Here is a 25,043-nt window from a genome sequence, read left to right as displayed (position 1 = left end):
ATTAGCACCTGCAGGCTTTGTTAGACCTCGTTTCTTGATTGTTGCATACTCTTTCTGGTGTTCAACCAGCTTCAGGAATATTTGATATTTTTCTCATGATGTCTTTTATCCTCTCATCTGAAAAGCACAGCTTTCCCAACTTGGCTCATTCTTTGCCATGGCCTCCTGTACAGAAGTGAGACACCCTGAGGCACAGGCTCTCAGACTAGCAGCACCCACAAGGACAGATTCCACCTCTGTGGAATTCCACCCGTACACATTTGCACAGACAAGGGATTCTTGCTCAGGCCCCCACACAAGTAGAGAGTGCTGACAGGGTGCCCAGCTGCCTGCCTGGCTTCTGTACTGATGCACGCCTTGAAAGCAGGTCGTCAAGGTCCAGAGGCCTTAAAGAAATATATGAATAACCAATTCAGTCATTAAATTAAAGCACAATGAGATACATGCCTGTGCTGTAAAATGGCGAAATGATATTGCTCTTTAGGTGTGGATGCATGTTTTGGTTAAAAAAAGGCATTGAAAATACTATTACTTTAAAACTTAAAACATTTCAATCCAGAGGCCATGCCCTTTAGTGTCAGATCTGCTGAAGGAGACTGGTTGCTGTGGAAATCTCAGCAAACATGTAAATCAACAGTGAGGAACCCCACAAGCTGAGCCTTCTTACTCAGATCCAGGTGACTGCTTAAATTGCATATATACTTGGCATCTGCAAAGTTGGCATGACCCTGTCCCATGTGGTCTCTCAGTTTGCCACCAACACTGACCACTTTCATTCAGCCAAGACCCAGGGACCATGGCTAAAAACAAGTGGCCAGATGCTTGGTAGAAAAATTCAGTTTTGTGCCTATCCCCACATGACAAGATGTTCCACAGATTACAGCCAGCCTTGACGTTACTGGCTTTCCCTCGCAGGTGTGGCTGTGCACGCTCACATCTCCAGTCACTCCCTGGGGACAGAGATGCTGGTGGCAGCCACTTTGGCGAGCTCATTCTACCATGAGGACAGCAGTACTGTCAAGCACCACCCCAGAATCCTACTAAACAACCCAACTTAAAAATGGACAAGGACTTCCCTGGTGGTACAGTGGATGAGAATCCGTCTGCCAGTGGAAGAGACTCAGGTTCAATCCCTGGTCCAGGAAGATCCCACATGCCACCGAGCAGCTAAGCTCATGTGCCACAACTCCTGAAGCCTGCGCACCTAGAGCCCGTACTCCGCAATGAGAGAAACCAGTTCTTAGGCCACAATTAAGAAGCCAGCATACCACAACTAGAGAGTAGCCCCAACTCTGCAACTAGAAAAAGCCCACGAGCAGCAAGGAAGACCTGATGCAACCAAAAAGTAATTAAGAAATGGGCAAGAGATCTGATCACCTTACCAAAGGAAATATATGAATAGGCAATTAAGTCATTAAGTTAAAGCCACAGTGAGATACATACCTATGCCCTAAAATGGCTAAATGATACTGCTCTCTAGATGTGTTTGCATGTTTTGGTTAAAAAAAGGCATTGAAAATAATATTTTAAAACTCAAAACGTCAGATTCTCTTTCTGATTGTGTTGTGGACATATGTGTCTGTTTTTTGGCTACCCACATTTTCTTTCTTTGGAGATTTTTTTTCCCCTTTCTGCTATATAGAGGTGGTATGTATATCTTTTTCCAGTTAAGACTGTGCAGATGTTTTTCCTGTCACTAGGAGTAAAAGAGAAGCTCTTTCAACTGATAAAGGATATCTACTAGATATCTTCAAACTGCCGAAGTCAAGATATCTATTATTGCTGTTATTAAGCAATATTGTATTAAAGGATATACTTGATTCAAAAAGAAAACAAAATGATGCTAAAGACAAAACCATCATAATATTCAGATAATACAAATATCTACTTAGAAAATTCAAAAATATTTACAGTCAGATGTTAAAAGTAGACCAGGAGTCCTATATATCATCAATAAACATTTAGAAGATAGAATAGTAAAAAAAAAAAAATTCAATTTATAAGGGTAACAAAATCTACAAGGTGCTAAAATAAATGTAGTGTGATTGGTGTATATATTATAGGTGAGGAGTAGGTTGATGGGGCAAAATTTTATCAGCAGAAGGGTCAGCAATGTAGAGTCCCCCTGACCTCTGAACTCCTGTAGAAAGAATTGTTGGTCCTTAAGCAGCTGGATAGGAGAAGGCGATGGCACCCACTCCAGTACTCCTGCCTGGAAAATCCCATGGATGGAGGAGCCTGATGGGCTGCAGTCCCTGGGGTCACTGAGAGTCGGACACGACTGAGCGACTTCACTTTCACTTTTCACTGTCCTGCATTGGAGAAGGAAATGGCACCCCACTCCAGTGTTCTTGCCTGGAGAATCCCAGGGACGGGGGAGCCTGGTGGGCTGCCATCTATGGGGTTGCACAGAGTCAGACACGACTGAAGCAACTTAGCAGCAGAAGCAGCTGGATGTACCAGGGAAAGTGTCCTAAAAAACACTGTCATTGTAATGTTATATGTGTTAATACGAAAGTTAGGAGGAGTCAACTATTTAACAATGATTGCTCCTAGGCTGAGTAGATGGCCTTGTGGAAACAGGGCTTGGCCAGAAGAGTTTACGTGCCAATGAGGCTGGTAACAGTTTATCTCTAACTCAGCAACTGGCCGAACTACCAAAATGGAGAGGGACACCTGTTTTTGCCTTTTCTTAATATGTAGTAGGCTTTATGGAACAGTGGCTAAAAGTGTAAACTCCATTGCCAGACTGATTAATCAGAACCCCTCTATGCCTGGGTTTCCTCATCTGTAAAATGGAGATAATAAAAATAGCTACTTTGTTTGGACTGTTAAAGGGATTAAATGGACATATCTAAGGTACTTAGAACTGTGCCTGGCAAGTAGTAGGCGCTAAACAAATTTTAGTTATTATGCATAATATTATTGAAATGATTTTTGAAATTATAAACCCAGAAAAATTAAGAAAGCAGGAGGGGACCATCAGCACACAGAATATTTTAACACATTTTTGGAAGATGGAAACTCAAATAGAATAATAGTAACCAATGAAGCAGACTGACAGAGCCTGCAGCCTGAATACACATGTAACACCTGGAGACTGTACCTTGTAGAGAACCCTGGAGCAGCAGGTGGCCCAGAATGCCAGCTAAGAAGGCAGGCAGGAGAGCCAAGGGACTAACTGAAAAATCTCTGAGAGACTGCCAGCTCCGTCTGCCTCACCATCAGACTGTTGACTATGCAGGTCTTATCACTAAGGCAAAACATTAGTGCTTCTTCTCTTCTTAAAAAAAAAAAAAAAAGGAATAAACTGACTTAGAGGAGCTAGTGTGGGTCCTGGGTATCCCCAAACAAAGAATCCTTCAAGAACTGGTCTTTTTATGTTCCTTAGATGAGTTTTCAGCTGCTATCTCTGACTTTACAACTGACTTGAAATCATTTTCTGAGGTGTTTCTCTGAAGTTGAGGGCTTCTCCTGGGCAAGTATTAGCTCCCCAATCTTCTCCGTGAAGTTCAGATCACACTCATGTGGCTTTTAATCAGACTCTTTAACCAGAATTTTGATCAGTCAGCTTTGCAATCACCAAATTTTCAAACATGAATTGAAAACCCTGGGTCTCTACACATTGGAGGAAAGCTGGTAATGTGAAAAATCTCAACATAAAGGTAAATAGTAATTAGCCTTGGAGGAAACAGATCATTCAGGAAACAGATGAACACTATTTGGATTAGTACTGATAAAGATAGTTTGCACATCAGACCCAGAAAATGGGGACGACCTCAGTGACCTGGCCCAAGTCACAAATCTAAATCCAGGTCAGCCAGCACTTTCAGGAAACGCCTGACAACGAAACCTAGTATACACCAATCAGAATCGCCCCAACTCAGCTTTACCTAGATTTCCTGACCCTAGAAAACAGGACATGTTACCCTTTAATGAATCCTTGACCTCCTGGCCAATCATGCCTCTTCCCTATGAAGCCTACCTTCACTCTCCCCCTCGACCTCCGCCCTTCCCTTTGGAGCAGCACTCCATTGCCGTGAGACGCTGTGCTCCTCCAGTCCACGGATTGTTTTCCCTTGACTGAAGAGCAACAAACTTGTTATTTTAGTTTTGTCGTTTGACAGTATTGCAGTAGAGATTTTAAAAAATTATCTTGGCTAAGAAAATTAGATCTCGTGAAAGAAATAGACAACAAAAACAAGCAATCAATGCTGGAGAGGGTGTGGAGAAAAGGGAACCCTCTTACACTGTTGGTGGGAACGCAAACTAGTGCAGCCACTATGGAGAACAGTGTGGAGATTCCTTAAAAAACTGGAAATAGAACTGCCTTATGATCCAGCAATCCCACTGCTGGGCATACACACTGAGGAAACCAGAAGGGAAAGAGACACGTGTACCCCAATGTTCATCGCAGCACTGTTTATAATAGCCAGGACATGGAAGCAACCTAGATGCCCATCAGCAGATGAATGGATAAGAAAGCTGTGGTACATATACACAATGGAGTATTACTCAGCCATTAAAAAGAATACATTTGAATCAGTTCTAATGAGATGGATGAAACTGGAACCTATTATACAGAGTGAAGTAAGCCAGAAAGAAAAACACCAATACAGTATACTAACGCATATATATGGAATTTAGAAAGATGGTAACAATAACTCTGTGTACGAGACAGCAAAAGAGACACCGATGTATAGATCAGTCTTATGGACTCTGTGGGAGAGGGAGAGGGTGGGGAGATTTGGGAGAATAGCATTGAAACATGTATAATATCATGTACGAAACGAGTCGCCAGTCCAGGTTCGTGCACCGTACTGGATGCTTGGGGCTGGTGCACTGGGATGACCCAGAGGAAGGGTAGAGGAGGGAGGAGGGAGGAGGGTTCAGGATGGGGAACACAGGTATACCTGTGGCGGATTCATTTCGATATTTGGCAAAACTAATACAATATTGTAAAGTTTAAAAATGAAATAAAATTAAAAAAACAAAAGAGCTGTGGGAAATTGAAAGTATAATTGCTGAATTTAGAATTACTATTGGAAAGTTGGAAGATGCTGAAGAGGAAGTCTCCCAGAAAGTACAGCCTTAGGACGGAAAGAATATATAAGCAAAAAAAAAAAAAACCTTTGGTGATAAATTCCCGTCTGAATAATGGAAATACGAGAAAGAATGAAAATAGAATAGTAGGCAGTAGGAAATTACCAAAGAAATTATAGAAGATAACTTCCCGGGACTGATGGAGGTTCACGTGTTCAGCTTGGAACACGTCCACTGGGTTCAGTAAATGTACAAAGACCCACACCAAGACACAGTCACTTTGAGATTTTATAACCCATGGATAAAAGAGAAAACCCTAAAAAGATACAGGAAAGATGGAAGCTAACACCAAAGTAATAAAGACATGTATGTACTAGCAGCGGAAACATTAATCAGTCTTAAATTATTTAGAATAAAATACTTCTGTTGTGGGACTTGGTTTTGTGAGGCCTTTGGAGTCCTGACTAACCCTGATGACTCAGTACCCTAGGGAAGTTACTGGTGATTTCTCAGGAAATTGCAATTTGTTCTGGGTGTTAGTTCCTCAAATTGTTCTTGCTGCTTCCCATTAAAAGGACAAAGAGAATAGTTGTATTTACTCTCTACTTTCTCCTTCCTTTCAGCTGGGACTCTGGATTAACTTCGAGGTAAGTAAATTACCACCTCTGGCAAAAGTACCTTTCCACTTATGACCCTCTTGTTTCTCTTATTCTTGTTTCTCTTTGGAGGCAAAAGGACAGGGCACTGGAGTCATACAGATGTGGACTTAAATCCTTTCCATGACACAGCAGCTGCACTGGTCCTGTTAGTACCGCGGTTAAAGAGCATGAAACCTGGAGAAGGCCTTGGAGATCTCCCCAGAAAGGCCCTGGGACTAGCAAAACTGAGCACTGAACTTTGTAGACCTGCAGGAGGGATTCCAGGGAGTTTGTTGCCACCCTGTGCTTGTTTATCTCCAGGGAGGCCTGGAGCTATGGCATTGCCTATTGGCCAAGCCTAAGTGAAACATACTAACTACGATGAATGTAGCCCTGTGCTAGAATCTGAGAGGACAGGGGCAGCCCATTCCAGCTTGCTTGAGACAAGTTAGGTGTCCTGCTTTGGGCTGCATGACCGAAGCGGCAGAGAATATCCCTCCTTAGGTGAGAGAGTGATTTCCCTGAGACAAAGGTACCTAGCACGTGTCTAGGTGGTTCATTACCTAAAATGAAGCACGGACTGTATAGCGGAGGAAGGCTCCTAGAAGCTGGGCCTGGAGTCTGAGACCACGCTGATGTTTGCCTGTCCTTTGTTTTTATTTTTGTATCATATCTTTTAACTTTATTAAAGTCTGAAGTAAGTATATTATGTAGAGGCTTGTGAGTTTTTTCTTTTATCTGACCCTGTGTACTTGCTGAAGTTGGCACTGTGAATGGGATTATGGGAACAGTTTTTGACTTGATTATTTACACGCTGGCTCAGGCTTTGTTTAGGAGAAAAAAAGTGGGAGAACTACCTAGAACCACTGATGCCAGGTTGGCTGATGAAGGCATCCTGATTTCAATTCACTCTAGTACTATAATTATTCATTGGGGGGAAAGCATACCAATAGATTTTTTTTCTTTTTGCTATTTTTAAAAATTGAAGTATAGTTCATTTATGGGCTTTCCTGATAGCTCAGCTGGTAAAGAATCTGCTTGCAATGCAGAAGACCTCAGTTCAATTCCTGGGTTGGAAAGATCCCCTGGTGAAGGGAAAGGCTACCCACTTCCGTATTCTTGGGCTTTCCTGGTGGCTCAAGACAGTAAAGAATTAACCTGCAATGTGGGAGTCCTGGGTTTGATCCCTGGGTCAGGAAGATCCCCTGGAGGAGGTAATGGCAACCCACTCCAGTATTCTTGTCTGGAGAATCCCATGGACAGAGGAACCTGGTGGGCTGCCGTCCATGGGGTCACAAAGAGTCAGACACGACTGAGTTGACTGAACACAGCACAGCACTTTCCCCTCTCCTCCCCGCCACCCCCAGCAATGGAATTTAAAGGTGGTAGATCCAGAGCCAGCGGAAGCATTTAAATAGGTTAAAACAAATTCAGAGAGAGGGGAATTCAGTCAAAAACAGTGAGGCAAACAAGGCAGGCCTCCGCAGCCAGCCCGGGATCAGTGGTTCCAAACCTTTCTCCCCTTCATGGCCTGGGCTGCTTTGGCAACAATGAAAGTACTAAGAAGTAGTGATGAGTGTACTAAGGAAGAGCCCTAGGCTGCCAAGTCCACCAGGCTGGCTGGTTTCTTCTGTAAAGGGAAGGGACTTGAAACCAAAGGGAGAGTTGAGCAAATACTTCTTTTGGCTGGAATGTGGCCCTTATCTGCTAACCGCTAAAGGAATTCTACGGGGAGAGTGCATGAAGACACTAACTGAAATGAAGGCACTCTTCAGTCAAAAAGCCCAGTAACCTTGTGGACTGATGAGAGCTTCCCGAGGAACCACTGCTGAAATGGACTTAACGGCTTAGAGACAAAGGAGTTTTCTTTACACTGAGTACTCCCAGATGAAGGGCATGCTTGGGCTTAAATAAGATCTTCAGTGAGCTGCAACTTCTGCAGAAATGCAGGTAGACGGGCAAATTCCAAATCAGCTGCCCCTGGTTAAGGCGGGGCACACAGAGCAAAGTTGGTCATGTGGAACTATCCAACTCCACCTGTAGGCATTAAACGAAATACTTTGTTGATTCCTGAAATGTTGAGAATGCAAACATGTGTCTTTGAACTTGTTATATGATGATACAGATTTCCCCTCATCTATCCTTTTATCTACTTCCCTGGTGGCTCAGACGGTAAAGCGTCTTCCTACAATGCAGGAGACCCAGGTTCACTCCCTGGGTCGGGAAGATCCCCCAACAATGGTCCATCTAGTCAAGGCTATGGTTTTTCCAGTGGTCGTGTATGGATATGAGAGTTGGACTGTGAAGAAAGCTGAGCGCCAAAGAATTGATGCTTTTGAACTGTGGTGTTGGAGAAGACTCTTGAGAATCCCTTGGACTGCAAGGAGATCCAACCGGTCCATCCTAAAGGACACCAGTCCTGGGTGTTCATTGGAAGGACTGATGCTGAAGCTGAAACTCCAGTACTTTGGCCACCTCATGCGAAGAGCTGACTCATTGGAAAAGACTCTGATGCTGGAAGGGATTGGGGGCAGGAGGAGAAGGGGATGACAGAGGATGAGATGGTTGGATGGCATCACCGACTCGATGGACATGAGTTTGAGTAAACTCCAGGAGTTGGTGATGGACAGGGAGGCCTGGCGTGCTGCAATTCACGGGGTTGCAAAGAGTTGGAGACAACTGAGTGACTGAACTGAACTGAACTGATCCTTTTATCTTAAGTGACGATTGATACTATGATACTACTAGGACTCCATAGGTGACCTTACTGTTGAAGGCAGGATAAAGGTCTGCTGTTACAGACCTACTAGCATATTTTCTCTGAATTAGACTAAGTTATAAGCAGAAGAGCACTGTAATTCAGAAGAAAAGAGTAAAGGGCTGAAACACAGCAGGGGAAGGAGACGGTGGGACGAACTGAGAGTAGCATTGGCATACACGTGCTGCCGCGTGTAAAGCAGGCACTGTTGAGAAGCTGTAGAGCGCAGGGAGCTCAGCTTGGCACTCTGGAATGACCTAGAGGGACGGGATGGTGGGGGGAGTGGGAGGGAAGCTCCAGAGGGAGGGGATATATCCACATTGTTGTATGGGCTTCCCTGGTGGCTTAGATGGCAAAGAATCTGCCTGCAGTGCAGAAGACCCAGGTTCGATCCCTGGGTCAGGAAGATCCCCTGGAGAAGGAAATGGCAACCCACTCCAGTATTCTTGCCTGGAGAATCCCATGGACAGACGAGACTGGTGGACTACAGTCTGCTGTTGTACATCAGAAACTAACACAACATTGTAAAGCAATTATCCTCCAATTAAAAAGAAATATGGTATAACCAGCAAAACAAAAAAATAAAGGGCTTAAACAAATCTCAGGACTTGTAAACCAAGTGACAATGTTCATGAACCTCTTTTTTTCCCTTTTCAGAAAATGGCCACCCAGGAGAAAGCCCCTGAGGAGAGGATTTCACAGTTTGATTATGCTTTGCTCCCAGAGATGTCTGCTTTTCTAGGTGTAAATGCACTTCAATTTGTAAAAGAAATAGAAGAAAAAGAGCACAGAGACAGGGAAAAAATGCAAAAAGGCTTTAATTCACAAATGCGTAGTGAAGCAAAAAGGTTAAAGACTTTTGTGACCTGTAACACCTTCAGGTCGTGGACGCCCCAGGAGATGGCAGAGGCCGGGTTTTATTTAACTGGCACAAAATCTGGCATTCAGTGCTTCTGCTGTAGCTTAATCCTCTTCGGTACTAGCCTCCAGAATACCCCCATGGAACACCACAAGAAGTTCCATGCAGACTGTGAGTTCCTTCTGGGTAAAGATGTTGGTAACATTGCCAAGTATGATGTAAGAGTTCAGAAGCCAGAGAACACGTTGAGGAGGGACGACAAAGCCAGATACCAAGAAGAGAAGGCCAGACTCGAATCCTTCAAGAACTGGCCATTTTATGCCCAAGGGACGTCCCCAAGGGAGCTCTCAGCTGCTGGCTTTGTCTTTACAGGTAATTTGAAATCATTTTCTGAAATATTTCACTGGAATTAAGCTTAGGTTCGGTTGCAATATTTTGCTCCGTTGCAGTATTTTGTAAATCTTTCCTCACTTGGTCAACATGTTATACTAGGAACATCTATTTTCTCAAGATTCAACTTCAGTAATTTTACTTTAGCTTTAATACAACATGTCAGTTTACCAAAAATATATGCAAAATAAGAAAGTGACTTTTTCTAAAATTTTGGACGTTAGATAATACTTGACTGGATTTCTAAGGCCCTGAAAATAAACCGTGAGGTCAGCCTGACCCTAGTCTCCTTCTTACCCATCCACCTTTTACTGCTCTTAAAGGATTGTTCTCTGATTCTTTTAAATGATTCTTTTAAATTCTTAAGTGATTGTTCTTTTAATTGCTGCAGTATTGGAGGGTTTTGGTGTGTGTGTGTGTTTAACCTTAAGTTTAATTATAACATATAGGTCAAGTTGCATTTCAGAAAACTGGGTGTGCTGTCACTCAGTCATGTCCACCTCTTTGTGACCCTGTGGACAGGGGCCCACCAGTCTCCTCTGTCCACGGAGTTCTCCAGGCAAGAATACTGAAGTAAACTGTACGTTGTTTGAGTTGTCCTAGCCACGTGATAAATGTCATGACAGATCTGAGTGAGAATCCTGATTAATACATACGGCTATCATTTTCTGAGCACCTACTCGATGCTAGGCCCACCACCACCACCAGGCACGGATCCAGCACTTACACTGATCCAACAGATTTGTCCTTTCCCCCATTTCACAGCTAATGTCACTGAGGCCCAAAGAGTTTAAGAAACGTGCCTGAGGATAGCCAACAAAGACCTACTGCATAGCACAGGGAACTCTGCTCAATGTTATGTGGCAGCCTGGATGGGAGGGCAGTTTGGGGAAGAATGAATACGTATACACGTATGGCTGAGTCCCTTTGCTGTCCACCTGAAACTCACAACATTGTTAATCGACTATGTGCTGTGCTTAGTCACTTAGTCCTGTCTGACTCTTTGCGACCCCATGGACTGTAGCCCGCCAGGCTCCTCTGTCCATGGGATTCTCCAGGCAAGAATGCTGGAGTGGGTTGCTATACCCTCCTCCAGGGGATCTTCTCAACCCAGGGATCAAACCCAGGTCTCCTGCATTGCAGGCGGATTCTTTACCATCTGAGCCACCAGGGAGCGACTGTACTCCAATATAAAATAAAGTTTAAAAAAAGAAACAAAGTGTTTACATTCCACCTCAGGTACACTGCACAGCACTTGACTCACAGTACATGCTTCCCTGGTGGCTCAGCGGTAGTCTGCCTGCAATGTGGGAGACCCAGATTCGACCCCTGGGTCAGGAAGATCCCCTAGAGAAGGAAATGGCAACCACTCCAGTATTCTTGCCTGGAGAATCCCATGGACAGAGGAGCCTGGGGGACTACAGTCCATGAGGTCGCAAAGACTTGGACATGACTGAGCAACCAACACTTTCATATGTTGGATATATGATATGTTAATTGCTACTATTATTGTTAATTAATAGCAGAAGCTTGAAGAAATTCATATTGATAGTGTTACTCAAGTTGGATGTAAAGAAGAAAATTTAAAAGATTTTTAGTATAGGATTCCCCAGATGTCACAGTGCACTTATCACATATTTCTTCAAGATATTATAGTTAATGTCCTAATTGACCAAGAGACGGAAGCAGAGAAAACGCCGAAAAACCACGTCTTTCTGTCATGTTCACAGCGGTTCTGGTTTGTAGTTTGACTTTAATTTGCCTACCAGTTTGTGTACTATTTATATCTCAAAAGGCCTAAACCGCAAGTTGGTTTTCCTCTTAGTTTTGAAAGTTGATCCTTTTGTAACTCCCCTAAAAACAGTTGTCAAAAAAGAAAAATATACTTGTCGAACATACATCTCAAAAGTGGAAAAAACTATGCCCACGTTTCCACAGAAATTTCATAGCAATGCTACAGCTTAAGTCTTCTGCGCTTTACTTCGTGAGTACAGGGTCCTCTGCTTCCCCATTGCTTCCGTGGGCATGTTGAGTCCAACAGCTCGCAGTGTGTGTCAAGTATGGCCGCCGCTGAGAGGTGAGGTTCAGGCTTCAGAAATGGTCACTGAGGGCAGTGGGACTGTGGGTGGGGATTCAGCCAGATGAGAGTGTGAATGCGCAGGCGTGATGGAGCACGTCTCATCTATGCGCAGGGCAGTCAGCTTGCAGAGACAGCCCTTCTGGACGACCCCACGGTGCTGTTGCCAGGCCATCTAAGTGTCTTGCTTCCTATGTAGGTAAACACGACACTGTCCAGTGCTTTTCCTGTGGTGGATGTTTGGGAAATTGGGAAGACGATGACGACCCCTGGAAGGAACATGCCAAGTGGTTCCCTAAGTAAGTAGATAAATATTTTTTGCTTGTAATTTTTTTTAAGACAAAGCAAAACTAAAGCACCACCTTCCCAGAGCAGAACCTTCAGTTTTGACCTTTCTCCTTCCTAAATAAGAATGCTCCAGAATTTATTCAAGCAAGAAAGCCCTGATGACACTGTGAAATTTTTTAATTATATAATTTTAAAATAATTTCTTAATATTGTTTTATTATCCAAAATACTAAGATATGATTTGCCAAGTAGAAGTTTCAGAATCTGCCTTAATAAATATGGATAATTTGTATTGCGATGATGTAAAATTGTATAAAACAATGTTTAAAACAGCATTACAAATGGTTTCATGTACTGCTGAATATATACCAAATGTAAACATTGTATTTCAAAAACTCAGTAAGAGTTTTGATTATTACAGTGGTCTTGAGTTCTCTGTTTAGAAAACAACATGTTTTAAAAATTATTTCTAATGTTACATTTACTAGTATTTTCTACATGACTTTATCTACCAAATACACATTCATTCCTTTAAAATTTTTAAAACTTTCATTCTGGAAAATTTCATATGCAAGTATAGAGACCACTTATCAACACATGGCCAAATCATATTTCATTCATCTCTCACATACCTTTCCCCAGAAATAAAAATAACTAGATTATTTTAAAGCAAATCTCAGATATTATATAATGTCACTTGTTGATATTTTAGCATATAACTCTAAAATGCAAGAATATTTTTTAAAAACATAACCATAGTATTATTCTGCCTCCTAAAGAGGATTAGCAGTCATTCCTCAATCACATCAAATATCTGAGGCCGTGTTCAAATGTCCACATCGCCTCTCTCTTTACTGTTTACTTTCTTTACTGATTTGAAGTAGGATGCAAACAGGGTCCATACATTACATTTGGTTGATATCTCAAGATTTTTAGTTTACAGATTTCCTCCTCCCTGACTTTTTCTTGTCACTTTCTCATGAAAGGAGCCGTGTAGTCTGTCCTGTAAAACTTCCTCCCCTGGGTCTGGCGGAATGTTTTTCTGGTGTCATCTAACATGTTTCTCTACTTCCTGTATTTCCTGTAATCTAATAATTGGATCTGCAGTGTGCTTTGGCTCATTTAATTTATCATACTTGTCATGCACCTACCACATGCAAAGAAGTTGCTGGTTAGATCTTAGGTCCACCGCAAAAAAAACTGGGCTGTTGTTTAGCATTATATGTCATCTTTCACACAGACAGCCAGGCTCACAGAAATGGAAGGATGTCTGATCTGTTCAGTAAGAAAAAAAGCAATATAAATGTGTAGTATCTGGACTTGTTTGAAATATACAGAGGAAAAAGTTAAAATAATACAAATCAAACAATTGATATCTTAAGGTTTGGGTTTGTTAGGAGATGAGGTGGAGAGGGATTTTTCACATTTTACTTTGTTTGCTTCTATCTTGTTTAAATTCTGGGAAACATGCATTTCTTTTAAAGTTGTAAAGAAAGTGAGGGGGTGGGAGGGAGGAAGAGAACAAAGAAGGGAAGGGATTGGGGGAGAGAGAGATGGAGAGGAAAGAGAAAGGGAGGGGAGCTCTTCCTGACAAGCAGATGAAACAGTTATAGGGATGCATGAAGCCAGATGGGTAAATATTGATTACTTTTTGGCCATGCTTCAGGGCTTACCTGATCAGGGATCAAACCTGCATCCTCTGCAGTGAAAACAGAGAATCTTAACCACTGGACCACCAGGGAGCTCCCCAGATGGTTAAATACTTTGAATGTCATTCTGGTTCGTTGATGAATCAAAGACAGACACCCAGCCAATCATACTTAGCGTTGGCAGTGCCCCACGTGGGTCTGTGCCGAGTGAACATCAGTCCTGGCTCTGGGGCGCCTGTCTCAGCTTCACTTATCCTTAGGGCCCTGGGCTATACACTGGGCGACTCCCAGCAGCACCATCCACACAGACCCTCATGCGGTGGCCGAGCACCAACCAGAGCTGCACATTCTGTGTTGGTGGCCCTCATACGCCTTCTCTGATGTACAGCCTAGGGAAAGGTGAGGAGCATCGGGGGAGGATGTGAGTCCTGAGCTCAGCCCCAGGTCGGGAGGGAGCTAAGGTCTGCTGCTGCAGAGAGGAGGGCAGAGCGCAGAGGCTCGGAGGTGCACAACGCTGCTTCCTAACACCCAGACCCTAGCCATGTTACTGAACCTCTGCATCTCGTGTGCAAAAAAAAAAAAAAAAAAATGATAATCCATAGATGGTTGGTTGTTGTAAGCATTATAACAAAGTATATGCAGCAAATGCCTTGTAAAAACTACCATGTATTATATGACCATTTCACCTTTCACCTGTTTGTCACCATGAGTATATGGTTAGCCAGTGTATTTCAGAGCTGGAATTAGAACTAAGACTCCTCCAATTTCTTGTTGATTGTGCCCTAACCTTAACTGTTTGGGCATCATTTTAAAAAATATATATTTATCTAGTGGCTGCTTCGGGTCTTCGTTGTGGCACATGTTATCTGTTACATCATTCGGGATCTTTCCTTTGCCCATGGACTCTCTAGTGTTGGTGCATGGGCTCAGTAGTTGAGGTGCTTGGGCTTTGTTGCTCTGTAGCATATGAGATGTTAGTTCCCTGACCAGGGACAGAACCTGTGTCCCCTGCATTGCAAGGTGGATTCTTAACCACTGGACCATTAGGAAGTCTCTGAGCATCAGTTTTTGCTTTGTTGCTGCTTTTATAAACTATGGACACAATGTCTGGGTATATTCTTACAATTTAAAATGTTAGTACTCAGTGTACTGTGTGTGTGTTAGTTGCTCAGTCCTGCCCAACTCTTTTCAACCCCATCAACTGTAGCCTGCCAGGTTCCACTGTCTGTGGGATTTCCCAGGCAAGAATACTGGAGTGGGTTGCCATTCCCTTCTCCAGGGAGCTTCCCAACCCAGGGATCGAACCCAGGTCTTCCACATTGCAGGCAGATTCTTTACCGTCTGAGCTACCAGGAAAGCCCACTCGGTGTACTAAATCATTGTAAATAAATAAAATGATTTTTATTGTGTTTTTAAAAGAAGTAGTATGTATTGAGCTCCTTCTCAACCCACTCTAAGCATGTGGGGAGGCCCCATCCCTCATGTGCTATGTGGATTGTGTGCAGATTCGGGTTATGTATGGATTTGAGTTGTGTGGGGATTTAGGGCGCTCCTTGGAAGGATCTGTACACCTAAAAACTGGGGACCTCAGTGGCCCAGGGAGATGGCCCTAGAGCGATGTATGACTCATCTAATGGAGTTCACTTTCTCACATCTGTTCAAGAGAACACTGGTGAGATTGACCACTTTGGCAGGGGAGGTGGTATGACAGAAAAAATATAAAGGTTTATCTCTTCCCCATGAGTGGCAGAAGTGGAACTAACACTCTAGCCTCTTGACTCTCAGCCCTCTTGTTACTCTGACATCACTAGAAAGGAAGCTTAAATTTGTAAGAAAGAGATTTTTAAAAAGTAAAAATTGCTTCTGTTTTGTGGAAAGGAATGTGTTTTTTAAGTGTATTCAATATGCTCTTTTTAAAAAATTCTATCAATTTCCATTGTATATTTTTAAGGAGTAGTATATATGTTTTTCAATAGATGAAATTTATTATGGTTTGTTACCTTTACCGCCAGTAACTTTTATGTAAGCATAGGAACTAGTTCGTCACTGTAGTTTAACTTAACAAAACACCTCCAATCTATATATTGTTATAAATCCATCTCTTTGATTGTATTATGTTTTGTTTCAGGAGAAAAGATAATCTGAATATTTAGTTTTGCATTATTACACATGTTGTCATTAATGGAAATAGTAATTATATGATAATAAAGATAACTGTCATAAATTTTGGGGTAACTTTTTTGACAGTTTTATCAAAGTAAAAAAGAATGTAAAGTACACAATGCAATAAGTTTTAATGGATGTTTTTTGTGTCACTGCAGTTATAAAGATACAGGATATCTCTATCACAGTATCAGGGTACACTTTAATTTTGTTTGTTTGTTAATTATAGATGTGAATTTCTTCAAAGTAAGAAATCCTTAGAGGAAATTACCCAGTATATTCAAAGCTACAAGGGATTTGTTGACGTCACGGTAATTTATTATTCTTTTTAATTAATTTTTATTGGCGTGTACTCACTTTACAATGTTGTGTTAGTTTCTGCTGTACAGCAAAGTGAGTCAGCTCTATGTATACGTATGCTGTGAGCTAAGTCGCTTAGTCGTGTACAACTCTGATGGACTGTAGCCCATCAGGCTACTCTGTTCATGGGATTCTCCAGGCAAGAATACTGGAGTGGGTTGCCATTTCCTTCTCTAGGGGATATTCCCAAGCCAGGGATCGAACCCACATCTCTAATATCTCCTGCATTGGCAGGTGGGTTCTTTACCACTAGTACCATGTGGGAAGCACTGTACATATAACCCCTCCTTTTTGTATTTCCTTCCCGTTTAGGTCACCACGAAGCATTGAGTAGAGTTCCCTGAGCTATACAGTAGGTTCTTATTAGTTATCTATTTGGCATCATGGTAATTTATAAAAATTTTATAAATTAGTTAGAATGAGGAGCGTACATCCCTCTTTTGTCATGGCCTCTCCTTCTTGCTTCTTCCTTTATTCCATTCCCCTACCTCTCATTGGGCAGGTGGAAGAAAAACATGTTCTTTTGGTCAACTAGAGTCTTAGAATGGTCTGCCTTCCTGGTAGTTCTCTCCTCTTGGACTGAGGTCAGTTCCTCCAGCTTCCAGTGTTCTCATGAGACATTCAGACCACAGGACGCTACCCACAGTAAGCCTCAGAGATGGTTACGCTATGCTCTATCATGTGACTTCCCTAGTGGCAGGTGTTGGGAAAACCCATCTTACACAGGCTTATGCAAAAAAAAAAAAAAAAAAGCGCAGAGGGCTGGATTTATTGGCTAACATGACTCAGATGAGAACCCTGCAGCGGCAGAAGTGTTTCTTCAGAGAGAAATCTGGGTGCAATTTTCAGAGAAGAATCAGTTACTCAACACTTAACCATCCTTCTGAATCCGGTTTCTTTCCTATATCTCATACCTTCCTCATTAGTCTAAGGACCTCTGTGATATCTTATTGTAACTTAGCTTTTGAGTTAGATCTCTGGAAAAACTGACCCAGAAAAGGCTTCTTGTTGAGTATAAATATTCACAGGTTTTCTTTTCCCATTACACTGTGTAAAAAATGTCAATATTAATAGAAATAATAATTAAAGGAATAATTCTCTAACAACTCTGCCATTCAATTCAATTAAACTCTTAATTTACAGGCAGGGGGTGGAGGAGGGAGTTCTTTTAATTTTTGTTCATAGATAGTTGTATACTTCAAATCAGTAACTTGAATTTTTTTAGATTCAGGTACAGTCGATCTATGCTCAGACAGTAAAGTGTCTGTCTGCAATGCAGGAGGCCTGGTTCGATCCCTGGGTTGGGAAGATCCCCTACAGAAGGAAATGACAGCCCAGTCCAGTATTCTTGCCTGGAAAATCCCATGGATGGCAGAGCCTGTTAGGCTACTGTCCATGGGGTCGCAAAGAGTCGGACACGACTGAGCGACTGAACTGAGTAATAGTGAATATATCCAATATATATATAATTTTATTGGATATATTCACTGTAGAATATTGGATATGTACGTTAGATACTTGTGGCTTATTTATTTTATGCACATTAGTTTATATAATAGCTTGAATTTTCATTTTCTTCAGGGAGAACATTTTCTGAATTCCTGGGTCAAGAGAGATTTATCTGTGGCATCAGGTAAAGACTCAGACATATTTAGAAAAGCTCTAGTTGTTTATTTCTTTTGCTTTTTTCCCCCTAACCTTTCCATTTTCCTCCTCATTTTGTGGTGCCATGGTAATTTTTTAAAAAACCATTTCATTAGAGTTTCTTGGTCTCCTGGGGTGACTTAATTTTTTAACATAAATGAACATAGGGAAATATATCAGGGTTGGGTCCTTAATTGAATTTCCCTTAAAACAATTAATGTTTCTGGATAAAATGGTTTTGAAAACATTCTTAAATGGATCAGTGTCTATTAAGAAATTAAATGTGAAATAATAGAAAATAAATGTTGATCTCTGCCCCCAATTCCTGGCACAGAGCTCCTCAGTTCAGTTCAGTTCAGTCACTCAGTCATGTCCAAGTCTTTGAGACTCCATGGACCTGCAGCATGCCAGGCCTCCCTGTCCCTCACCAACTCCTGGAGTTTACTCAAACTCATGTCCATTGAGTCAGTGATGCTATCCAACCACCTCATCCTCTGTCGTCCCCTTCTCCTCCTGCCTTCAATCTTTCCCAGCATCAGGGTCTTTTCGAATGAGTCAGTTCTTCGCATCAGGTAGCCAAAGTATTGGAGTTTCAGCTTCAGCATCAGTCCTTCCAATGAATATTCAAGACTGATTTCCTTTAGGATGGATTGGCTGGATCTTATTGCAGTCCAAGGGACTCTCAAGAGTCTTCTCCAACACCACAGTTCAAAAGCATCAATTCTTCAGCACTCAGCTTTCTTTATAGTCCAATTCTCACATCCATATATGACTACTGGAAAAACCATAGCTTTGACTAGACAGACCTTTGTTGGCAAAGTAATGTCTCTGCTTTTAAACATGCTGTCTAGGTTGGTCATAACTTTTCTTCCAAAGAGCAAGCGTCTTTTAATTTCATGGCTGTAGTCACCATTTGCAGTGATTTTGGAGCCTAGAAAAATAAAGTCTGTCATTGTTTCCATTGTTTCCCCATCTATTTGCCATCAAGTGATGGGACCGGATGCCATGGTCTTAAGTGTTCTGAATGTTGAGTTTTAAGCCAATGTTTTCACAGAGCTCCTAAAACCCATGTAATTTCCTAAGTGATAAGATCATGAGGAGCATCTCTTGTTCTAATATTTGATCTTTGACACTGTCCCTGATACAGGGCTCCTAAAACCCTTGTAAACCCCTAAGTGATAAGAGCACTAAGAGCACTTTTGGTTTCTGACGTGGTGACTCTGGGTGGGCTCTTGGTTGGAGGTTGGTCACTGGGCGGAACAAGTTATGATTAGAAGCTTGGAATTTTCAGCCCTACCCCCTTTTCTTCATAGCGGGGAAAGGGGATATAAATTGAGTTAATGATTGATCATGCTGACTGCAGCCATGAAATTAAAAGACGCTTACTCCTTGGAAGGAAAGTTACGACCAACCTAGATAGCATATTCAAAAGCAGAGACATTACTTTGCCAACAAAGGTCCGTCTAGTCAAGGCTGTGATTTTTCCTGTGGTCATGTATGGATGTGAGAGTTGGACTGTGAAGAAGGCTGAGCGCCGAAGAATTGATGCTTTTGAACTGTGGTGTTGGAGAAGACTCTTGAGAGTCCCTTGGACTGCAAGGAGATCCAACCAGTCCATTCTGAAGGAGATCAGCCCTGGGATTTCTTTGGAAGGAATGATGCTAAAGCTGAAACTCCAGTAATTTGGCCACCTCATGCAAAGAGTTGACTCATTGGAAAAGACTCTGATGCTGGGAGGGATTGGGGGCAGGAGGAGAAGGGGACGAGGATGAGAGGCTGGATGGCATCACTGACTCGATGGACGTGAGTCTGAGTGAACTCCGGGAGTTGGTGCTGGACAGGGAGGCCTGGCGTGCTGCAATTCATGGGTTCCAAAGAGTCGGACAGGACTGAGCGACTGATCTGATCTGATCTGATCTGATGTGAGGACGCCTCCATAAAAATCCCAGTAGTTTGTGGATCCAGGAGCCTTTGGGTGTGTGAACACAACCACACTGTAAATGTGACACATCCCAACTCCGTGGCGAGGGAAGCTCCCAGATCTCTGTGAGCCAGCATCTGCGCACGTGTGCATGCCAAGTCGCTGCAGTCATGTCTGCATCTTTGCCACACTATGGGCTGTGGCCCACCAGGCTCCTCTGTCCATGAGATTCTCCAGGCAAGAATACTGCAGTAGGTTGCCATGCCCTCCTCTAGGGGATCTTCCCAACCCAGGGATCGAACCTGCATCTCTTATGTCTCCGGCATTGACAGGCGGGTTCTTTACTAGTAGCACCACCTAGAAAGCCCCCAGCTCATCTGTACCCTTGATCACGCCCTTGGTAAACAAATATAAATATTTCCCTGGGTTCTGTGAGCCACTGCATCGAATGAAGTGGAGTGGGAGCAGTCTTATGTGATTGAGCCTTTATTCTGTAGGATCTAGTACTACTAAGTAGATAGTGTCAGAGTAAATTGTAGGACACCCAGCTGGTGGTGCAGAGAATAGCTGGGTGGGAAAGTATCAGAAGTATTGTGAATGTGACGGTAGTGTGAGAGTAAAGGAGACACACTGGAGAAGACTGAGGTTTTTCCAGCACAGTAAGTCACATTCCAATTAAAAATGAAGTGAAAGCCGGAATCCTGGGATTAGATGTCATACTGAAACAAGCTTTCATCTTAAGGAATTTTGCAGTATCTACTTTTGTTACCATATTTAATAGACACATAAGTTGGTTTTCAAATCCTCAAGGGGTGCAGAAGACAAGAACCAAACTCTAGGACCAATGTGGAAAGTCTAATGGAGACCACCCCCATACAGCTGACACCCAAGGGCAAGAAATAAATCTGCCTCCTTTTTAGGGGGCAGAAAGATTTGCCTTTCTCAAGTCTTGATACTAACTTGGGGAGGAAGAGAAGCTGCTCTAGCTTACTCTTGCTTTATTCTCATGCTCTACAATGAAAAGATAATTTGAAAATATTTTATTATTAAAAAATGTATACAGAAATAAGACCATAGCAAATCCCCACCATGTATCCACCATTCTGTTTCAACAATTTAACACATGGTCAGTCTGGTTTTGTTTCTCCTTTTCTAACCCCCTCCTTCAATTGTATTGAAACAAGCTCAAACATACTGTTCTATCTGTGAACACAAAGAAAGAAAGAAAGAAAGTGAAGTCGCTCAGTCATGTCCGACTCTTTGCGACCCCATGGACACCAGGTTCCTCCGTCCATGAGATTTTCTAGGCAAGAGTACTGGAATGGGTTGCCATTAAGGATAACTCAAACACTGATAGTAGCAGTATCAAAGCTTGCTAGTCTCACCATATGTCTTTTATTCCAGTCTGTTGCAATGGCAGCAACAGTTCTTCATTTGTTAATGAAGAACTCCTCCTGCAGTCTTTCAAGTCTTGGCACCCGTCGTACCCAGTGGGAGCAGCAGCTCTGGCCAAAGCAGGTTTTTTCTACACAGGTGAGCCAGCAGTTTGCCCCAAGCTCTTGCGTTGCTGCCCACTGAAGCCCCACATGCACTTTATGATCCTGGGCTTGTATTTAACTAGGCTCAAAAATCCCTACTTCTCATTATTCCTCACATATTCTTTTTCCTTTCTGTATCATAAATCCCCTCCCAATTCTCCACACCTCCTTTAGGTAGTAAAGCCCCAGCCTTGAAAACTTAAGGTCTGGGCTAAAAACAAATACAAGTATTCTGTTGGGAATAATTATCATGCCTTGGTACACTTTACTCTCTACCCCCACTCCTCTGGAAACTGTCACATGACTCTGAGTCCCTCACTCTTGAACCAGAGCCCAGCAGTCAGATGTCCATACCTACATAGCAGAGGAGCTGGGACGTTCAATTTTTTTTTTTCTTCCAGGTAGCAATGTGCCCAGCTGAAAATTGGAGTTTCTGTTACTAAGGAAGATTGAGAGATATCTAGGAGTGTGGATAGTGGTCTTTTAAAAAATATATATTTATCTGACTGTGGGATCTTGGCTCTTCGTTGTGGCATGCAGTATCTTTAGCTGCAGCACAGGAGCTCTTTAGATGAGTCATGTGGGACCTAGGTCCCTGACCAGGCCCTCTGCATTGGGAGCACGGGGTCTTAGCCACTGGACCAGCGGAGAATTCCCCTGGATATAGGGTCTTTGCCACACTCTCCTTGGAAGAGAAAGTCAGGACATTCCTTCTTATAATTCCTAAGCATGGAGAATCTGCCATCGGTTCATAGTATTCTCTCTTTAGCTACTGGTCATCAGGAGTCCCACGTTGTCATTTGCAAAGAAAGTGGGGGGTTCCCCTCAACTTCACCTCTGCCTGCGGTATAGAAAGGTGAAATGATACTGTAACCTTTCTGGGGACCTTGCTGACCTTCTCCACACCAAACACACATGCTCAATTACAGTGAACGTCCATGGGGGAACTTCTGCGGTGGGGTGAAGTCATGAATACCACAGAGTACAGAGCAGGGGAGTGTAGTGTTCCCTTGAACTAACAGACATGTTCCATTGGTACAAAAATCTTAATGGCTCAGTATCTCAAGCACTTGGAGAGTTAGTGCTCCCCGCTTTCTTCTTGCTCTCTCTGTTCTCGTTTCCCCGTGGCAGCCTTGCTCAAGGACCTTCTGCCTAGCAGTGTCCTCACCCTCTTCCTTTTGAACTCCTCCTCACCCACAAGTCCTAGTCATCTTACCCTTTGGGGATATCGCAAGCTCTAGGACCTCCTATTTCTGTACAGACACAAAGGGAGATTTTCCTATGCTCTGGCTTTATAATGACTGCAGGAGTCCAAGAGGAGAAGGAAGATGAGGAATGTTCCATCATCTTACTAGCGTGGGTAGCTGTTCCCTTCTCCAGGGGATCTTCTCAACCCAGGAATCGAACCCTGGTCTCCCACGTTGCAGCGGATTCTTTACTTAGCGGATTCCCAGCTGAGCCACCAGGAAAGCCCAGGACTACTGGAGTGGGTAGCCTGTCCCTTCTCCAGTGGCTCTTCCTGACCCAGGAATCCAACCAGGGTCTAATGCATTGCAGGCGGATTCTTTATCACCTGAGCTACCGTGGAAGCCCTCTTAGAAACTAGGATGTTTCTAGTTCAGTGCTTTGGTAGATCCAAATGCTAATTTCCTTCCAAAAAATAGAATCTCACATGAAGACTTGATCCTATTTCTAGTGGAATAAACCTATAGTAAGAGGTGTCTGATTCTTCACGATCTTACTTACATGAGAGTGGCTATATTTGCTCATATTTTCCTGAGCTCCAGATGTATTCTTTCTGATTTATTCATTGAACAGATAACTTATAAAGTGCATAATAAGTGCTAATCACTGTTCTAGGTCCATGAGATTCATTGGGGAGCAAAACAAGCAAAAACCTCCTCCTTCATGGAGCTTCAATTCCACATTCTGATTTGCAAATCTCTTGCCCCATTGAATGAAGAGGGGACAGGGACAGGGTTTGATCAGTGTGCATGGTACATAGGAACATTCAGTGGTACTTGCTCATGATCCCACTGGTGCGAGAAGAGCCCTAGTTAGAATATTTCCTCACCGTTACACAAAGTTGTGACTTTGTCACAAAATCTGATAGAAAGTGTAAGTTGGGTTTTGCTAATATGGTTAATCTGTGTCACTTGACAAATACATCGGCCTGTGGCACTGATGGAATTTCCTCACTTCTAGGTAAATCGGACATTGTCCAGTGTTATTCCTGTGGAGGATATTTGCATGATTGGAAAGAAGGTGATGACCCATTAGAAGAACATGCCAAATTTTTTCCCAAGTAAGTGGAATGGATGCTTAGTATCTACGAATCTGGATGTATTCTAGGAATTTCCCCCTCATTTTATATTCTGATTAAGTCTTTGCCTACCTGTCTCATTCTTACAGTAAGGGAGGAGTCTTCCTTTCTTTCATTCCATTGCTTTCGCAACCCCCTTCCCGTCTGGCCCTCCTCTCACAATATTACAGTGCAGTTTTGCTTCAGTCATCGTTTTCACATCACTGTCTATGTTATCATGACTTCATAAACGGAGCTTTGTGGTAAATAACTTTTTTCTCTCCCTGTACAACTTCCAGTTTTTGTAGGGAGTGACAACTGTTTTATCAGTATGTTTGCTTACTTTTTCCCCTTAATTCACACATAAACTATTTTAAAGTGCACAACCCAGTAGCATTTAGGACATGAAGAGTGTTGTGCGATCACCTCCACTAAATCCAAAACATTTCGTTATTCCAAAAGAGAACTCTGTACCCGTGAAGCAGTCATTCCTGTCTCCCCCAGTACACCCTGTTTCCTGAGAGCTTTAGTTTTCTGCTGCTATAGATTTACCCTCTTGGATATTTTATGTAAATGGAAGCGTATAATATCTTTTGTCTCTGACTTTACTTAGCAGTGTTTTGAGGTTCATTCATGGTGTAGCATGTATCAGTACTTCATTCTTTTTTATGACTGAGATATATGTAATTGTACATGTGTATATATATGTGTGTATTTCAGTTTCTCCATCTCACCAATACCTGTTATTTTCCTTTTTAAAAAATATAGTCATTTGCCTAGTTTTTAAAATGTATTTAGCACCAGTTCATCTTCAAATTCTCCCAAATGTTTAAATCTCCTCTCCGATCATTCATACTTATAATATAGCCCACTATTTTCATTTTCTTAAAGAGGCTGTCATGAAGTCTCTGACCTGCTTCAATATGAACTCTTTGTCCTGCAGTTACCCTAGGATCCTAGGATTGTTCTTCAAGTCATCCTAGAGATTCCTATTGCCTCTCTCCTGTGTTTCCAGGATCTGTTGTTATCCTTTTCTTGACTTATTCACTCACTTTGAAATACTCCCCCACAGATCCCTGGGAAAGACTGCATAAGAAATGCATGTTTTAGCTTCCACTTAATGCATATATCTGAATATTTATATATATTTTCTCATGCTCGTTTGGTAGTTTAGCTAGGTATGGAATTCAAGGTTGGAAATCATTTTAATTCCAAATTGTAGAGACATTGCTGCCTTTTCTAATAACTTCCAGTATTGCTGTTGAAGTTCCATGTCTTTCTGATTCTTAATCTTTTTATTACTTCTTCCCATTCTGGAGGCATTTAGGATTTTCTCTTTGTTTCCAGTGTTCTAAAATTTCATGAAAAATAAAATAAAATAAAATAAAATTTCATGAAGAAATGGCTATTTTT

The 25,043-nt window shown here is 42.4% G+C and overlaps 1 protein-coding gene across 8 annotated transcripts in view; it reads left to right on the top strand.

Moving 5' to 3' along the window:
* The first annotated feature begins 5,585 nt into the window (after nucleotides 1-5,585).
* NAIP (NLR family apoptosis inhibitory protein) overlaps nucleotides 5,586-25,043 on the top strand; it is a 42,151-nt gene continuing 22,693 nt past the window's right edge. For 2 of the 8 annotated variants that reach the window (XM_061393333.1, XM_061393325.1), the window contains exons 1-7: nucleotides 5,587-5,690; nucleotides 9,097-9,670; nucleotides 11,965-12,064; nucleotides 16,095-16,176; nucleotides 17,807-17,858; nucleotides 21,195-21,323; nucleotides 23,534-23,633. In XM_061393333.1, coding sequence (XP_061249317.1) covers nucleotides 9,100-9,670; nucleotides 11,965-12,064; nucleotides 16,095-16,176; nucleotides 17,807-17,858; nucleotides 21,195-21,323; nucleotides 23,534-23,633 — 1,034 coding nt within the window. In that variant the 5' untranslated portion in view covers nucleotides 5,587-5,690; nucleotides 9,097-9,099. Of the gene's footprint in view, nucleotides 5,691-9,096; nucleotides 9,671-11,964; nucleotides 12,065-16,091; nucleotides 16,177-16,537; nucleotides 16,578-16,727; nucleotides 16,871-17,806; nucleotides 17,859-21,194; nucleotides 21,324-21,509; nucleotides 22,819-23,533; nucleotides 23,634-25,043 lie in introns of those variants that run through there. The other 6 variants (XM_061393332.1, XM_061393328.1, XM_061393326.1 and 3 more) reach the window with 6 other exon arrangements.

The sequence above is a fragment of the Bos javanicus genome, chromosome 20, assembly GCF_032452875.1.
Source record: "Bos javanicus breed banteng chromosome 20, ARS-OSU_banteng_1.0, whole genome shotgun sequence".
In the NCBI taxonomy this organism is placed as follows: Eukaryota; Metazoa; Chordata; class Mammalia; order Artiodactyla; family Bovidae; genus Bos; species Bos javanicus.
This window is presented reverse-complemented; position numbering and strand designations above follow the sequence as displayed.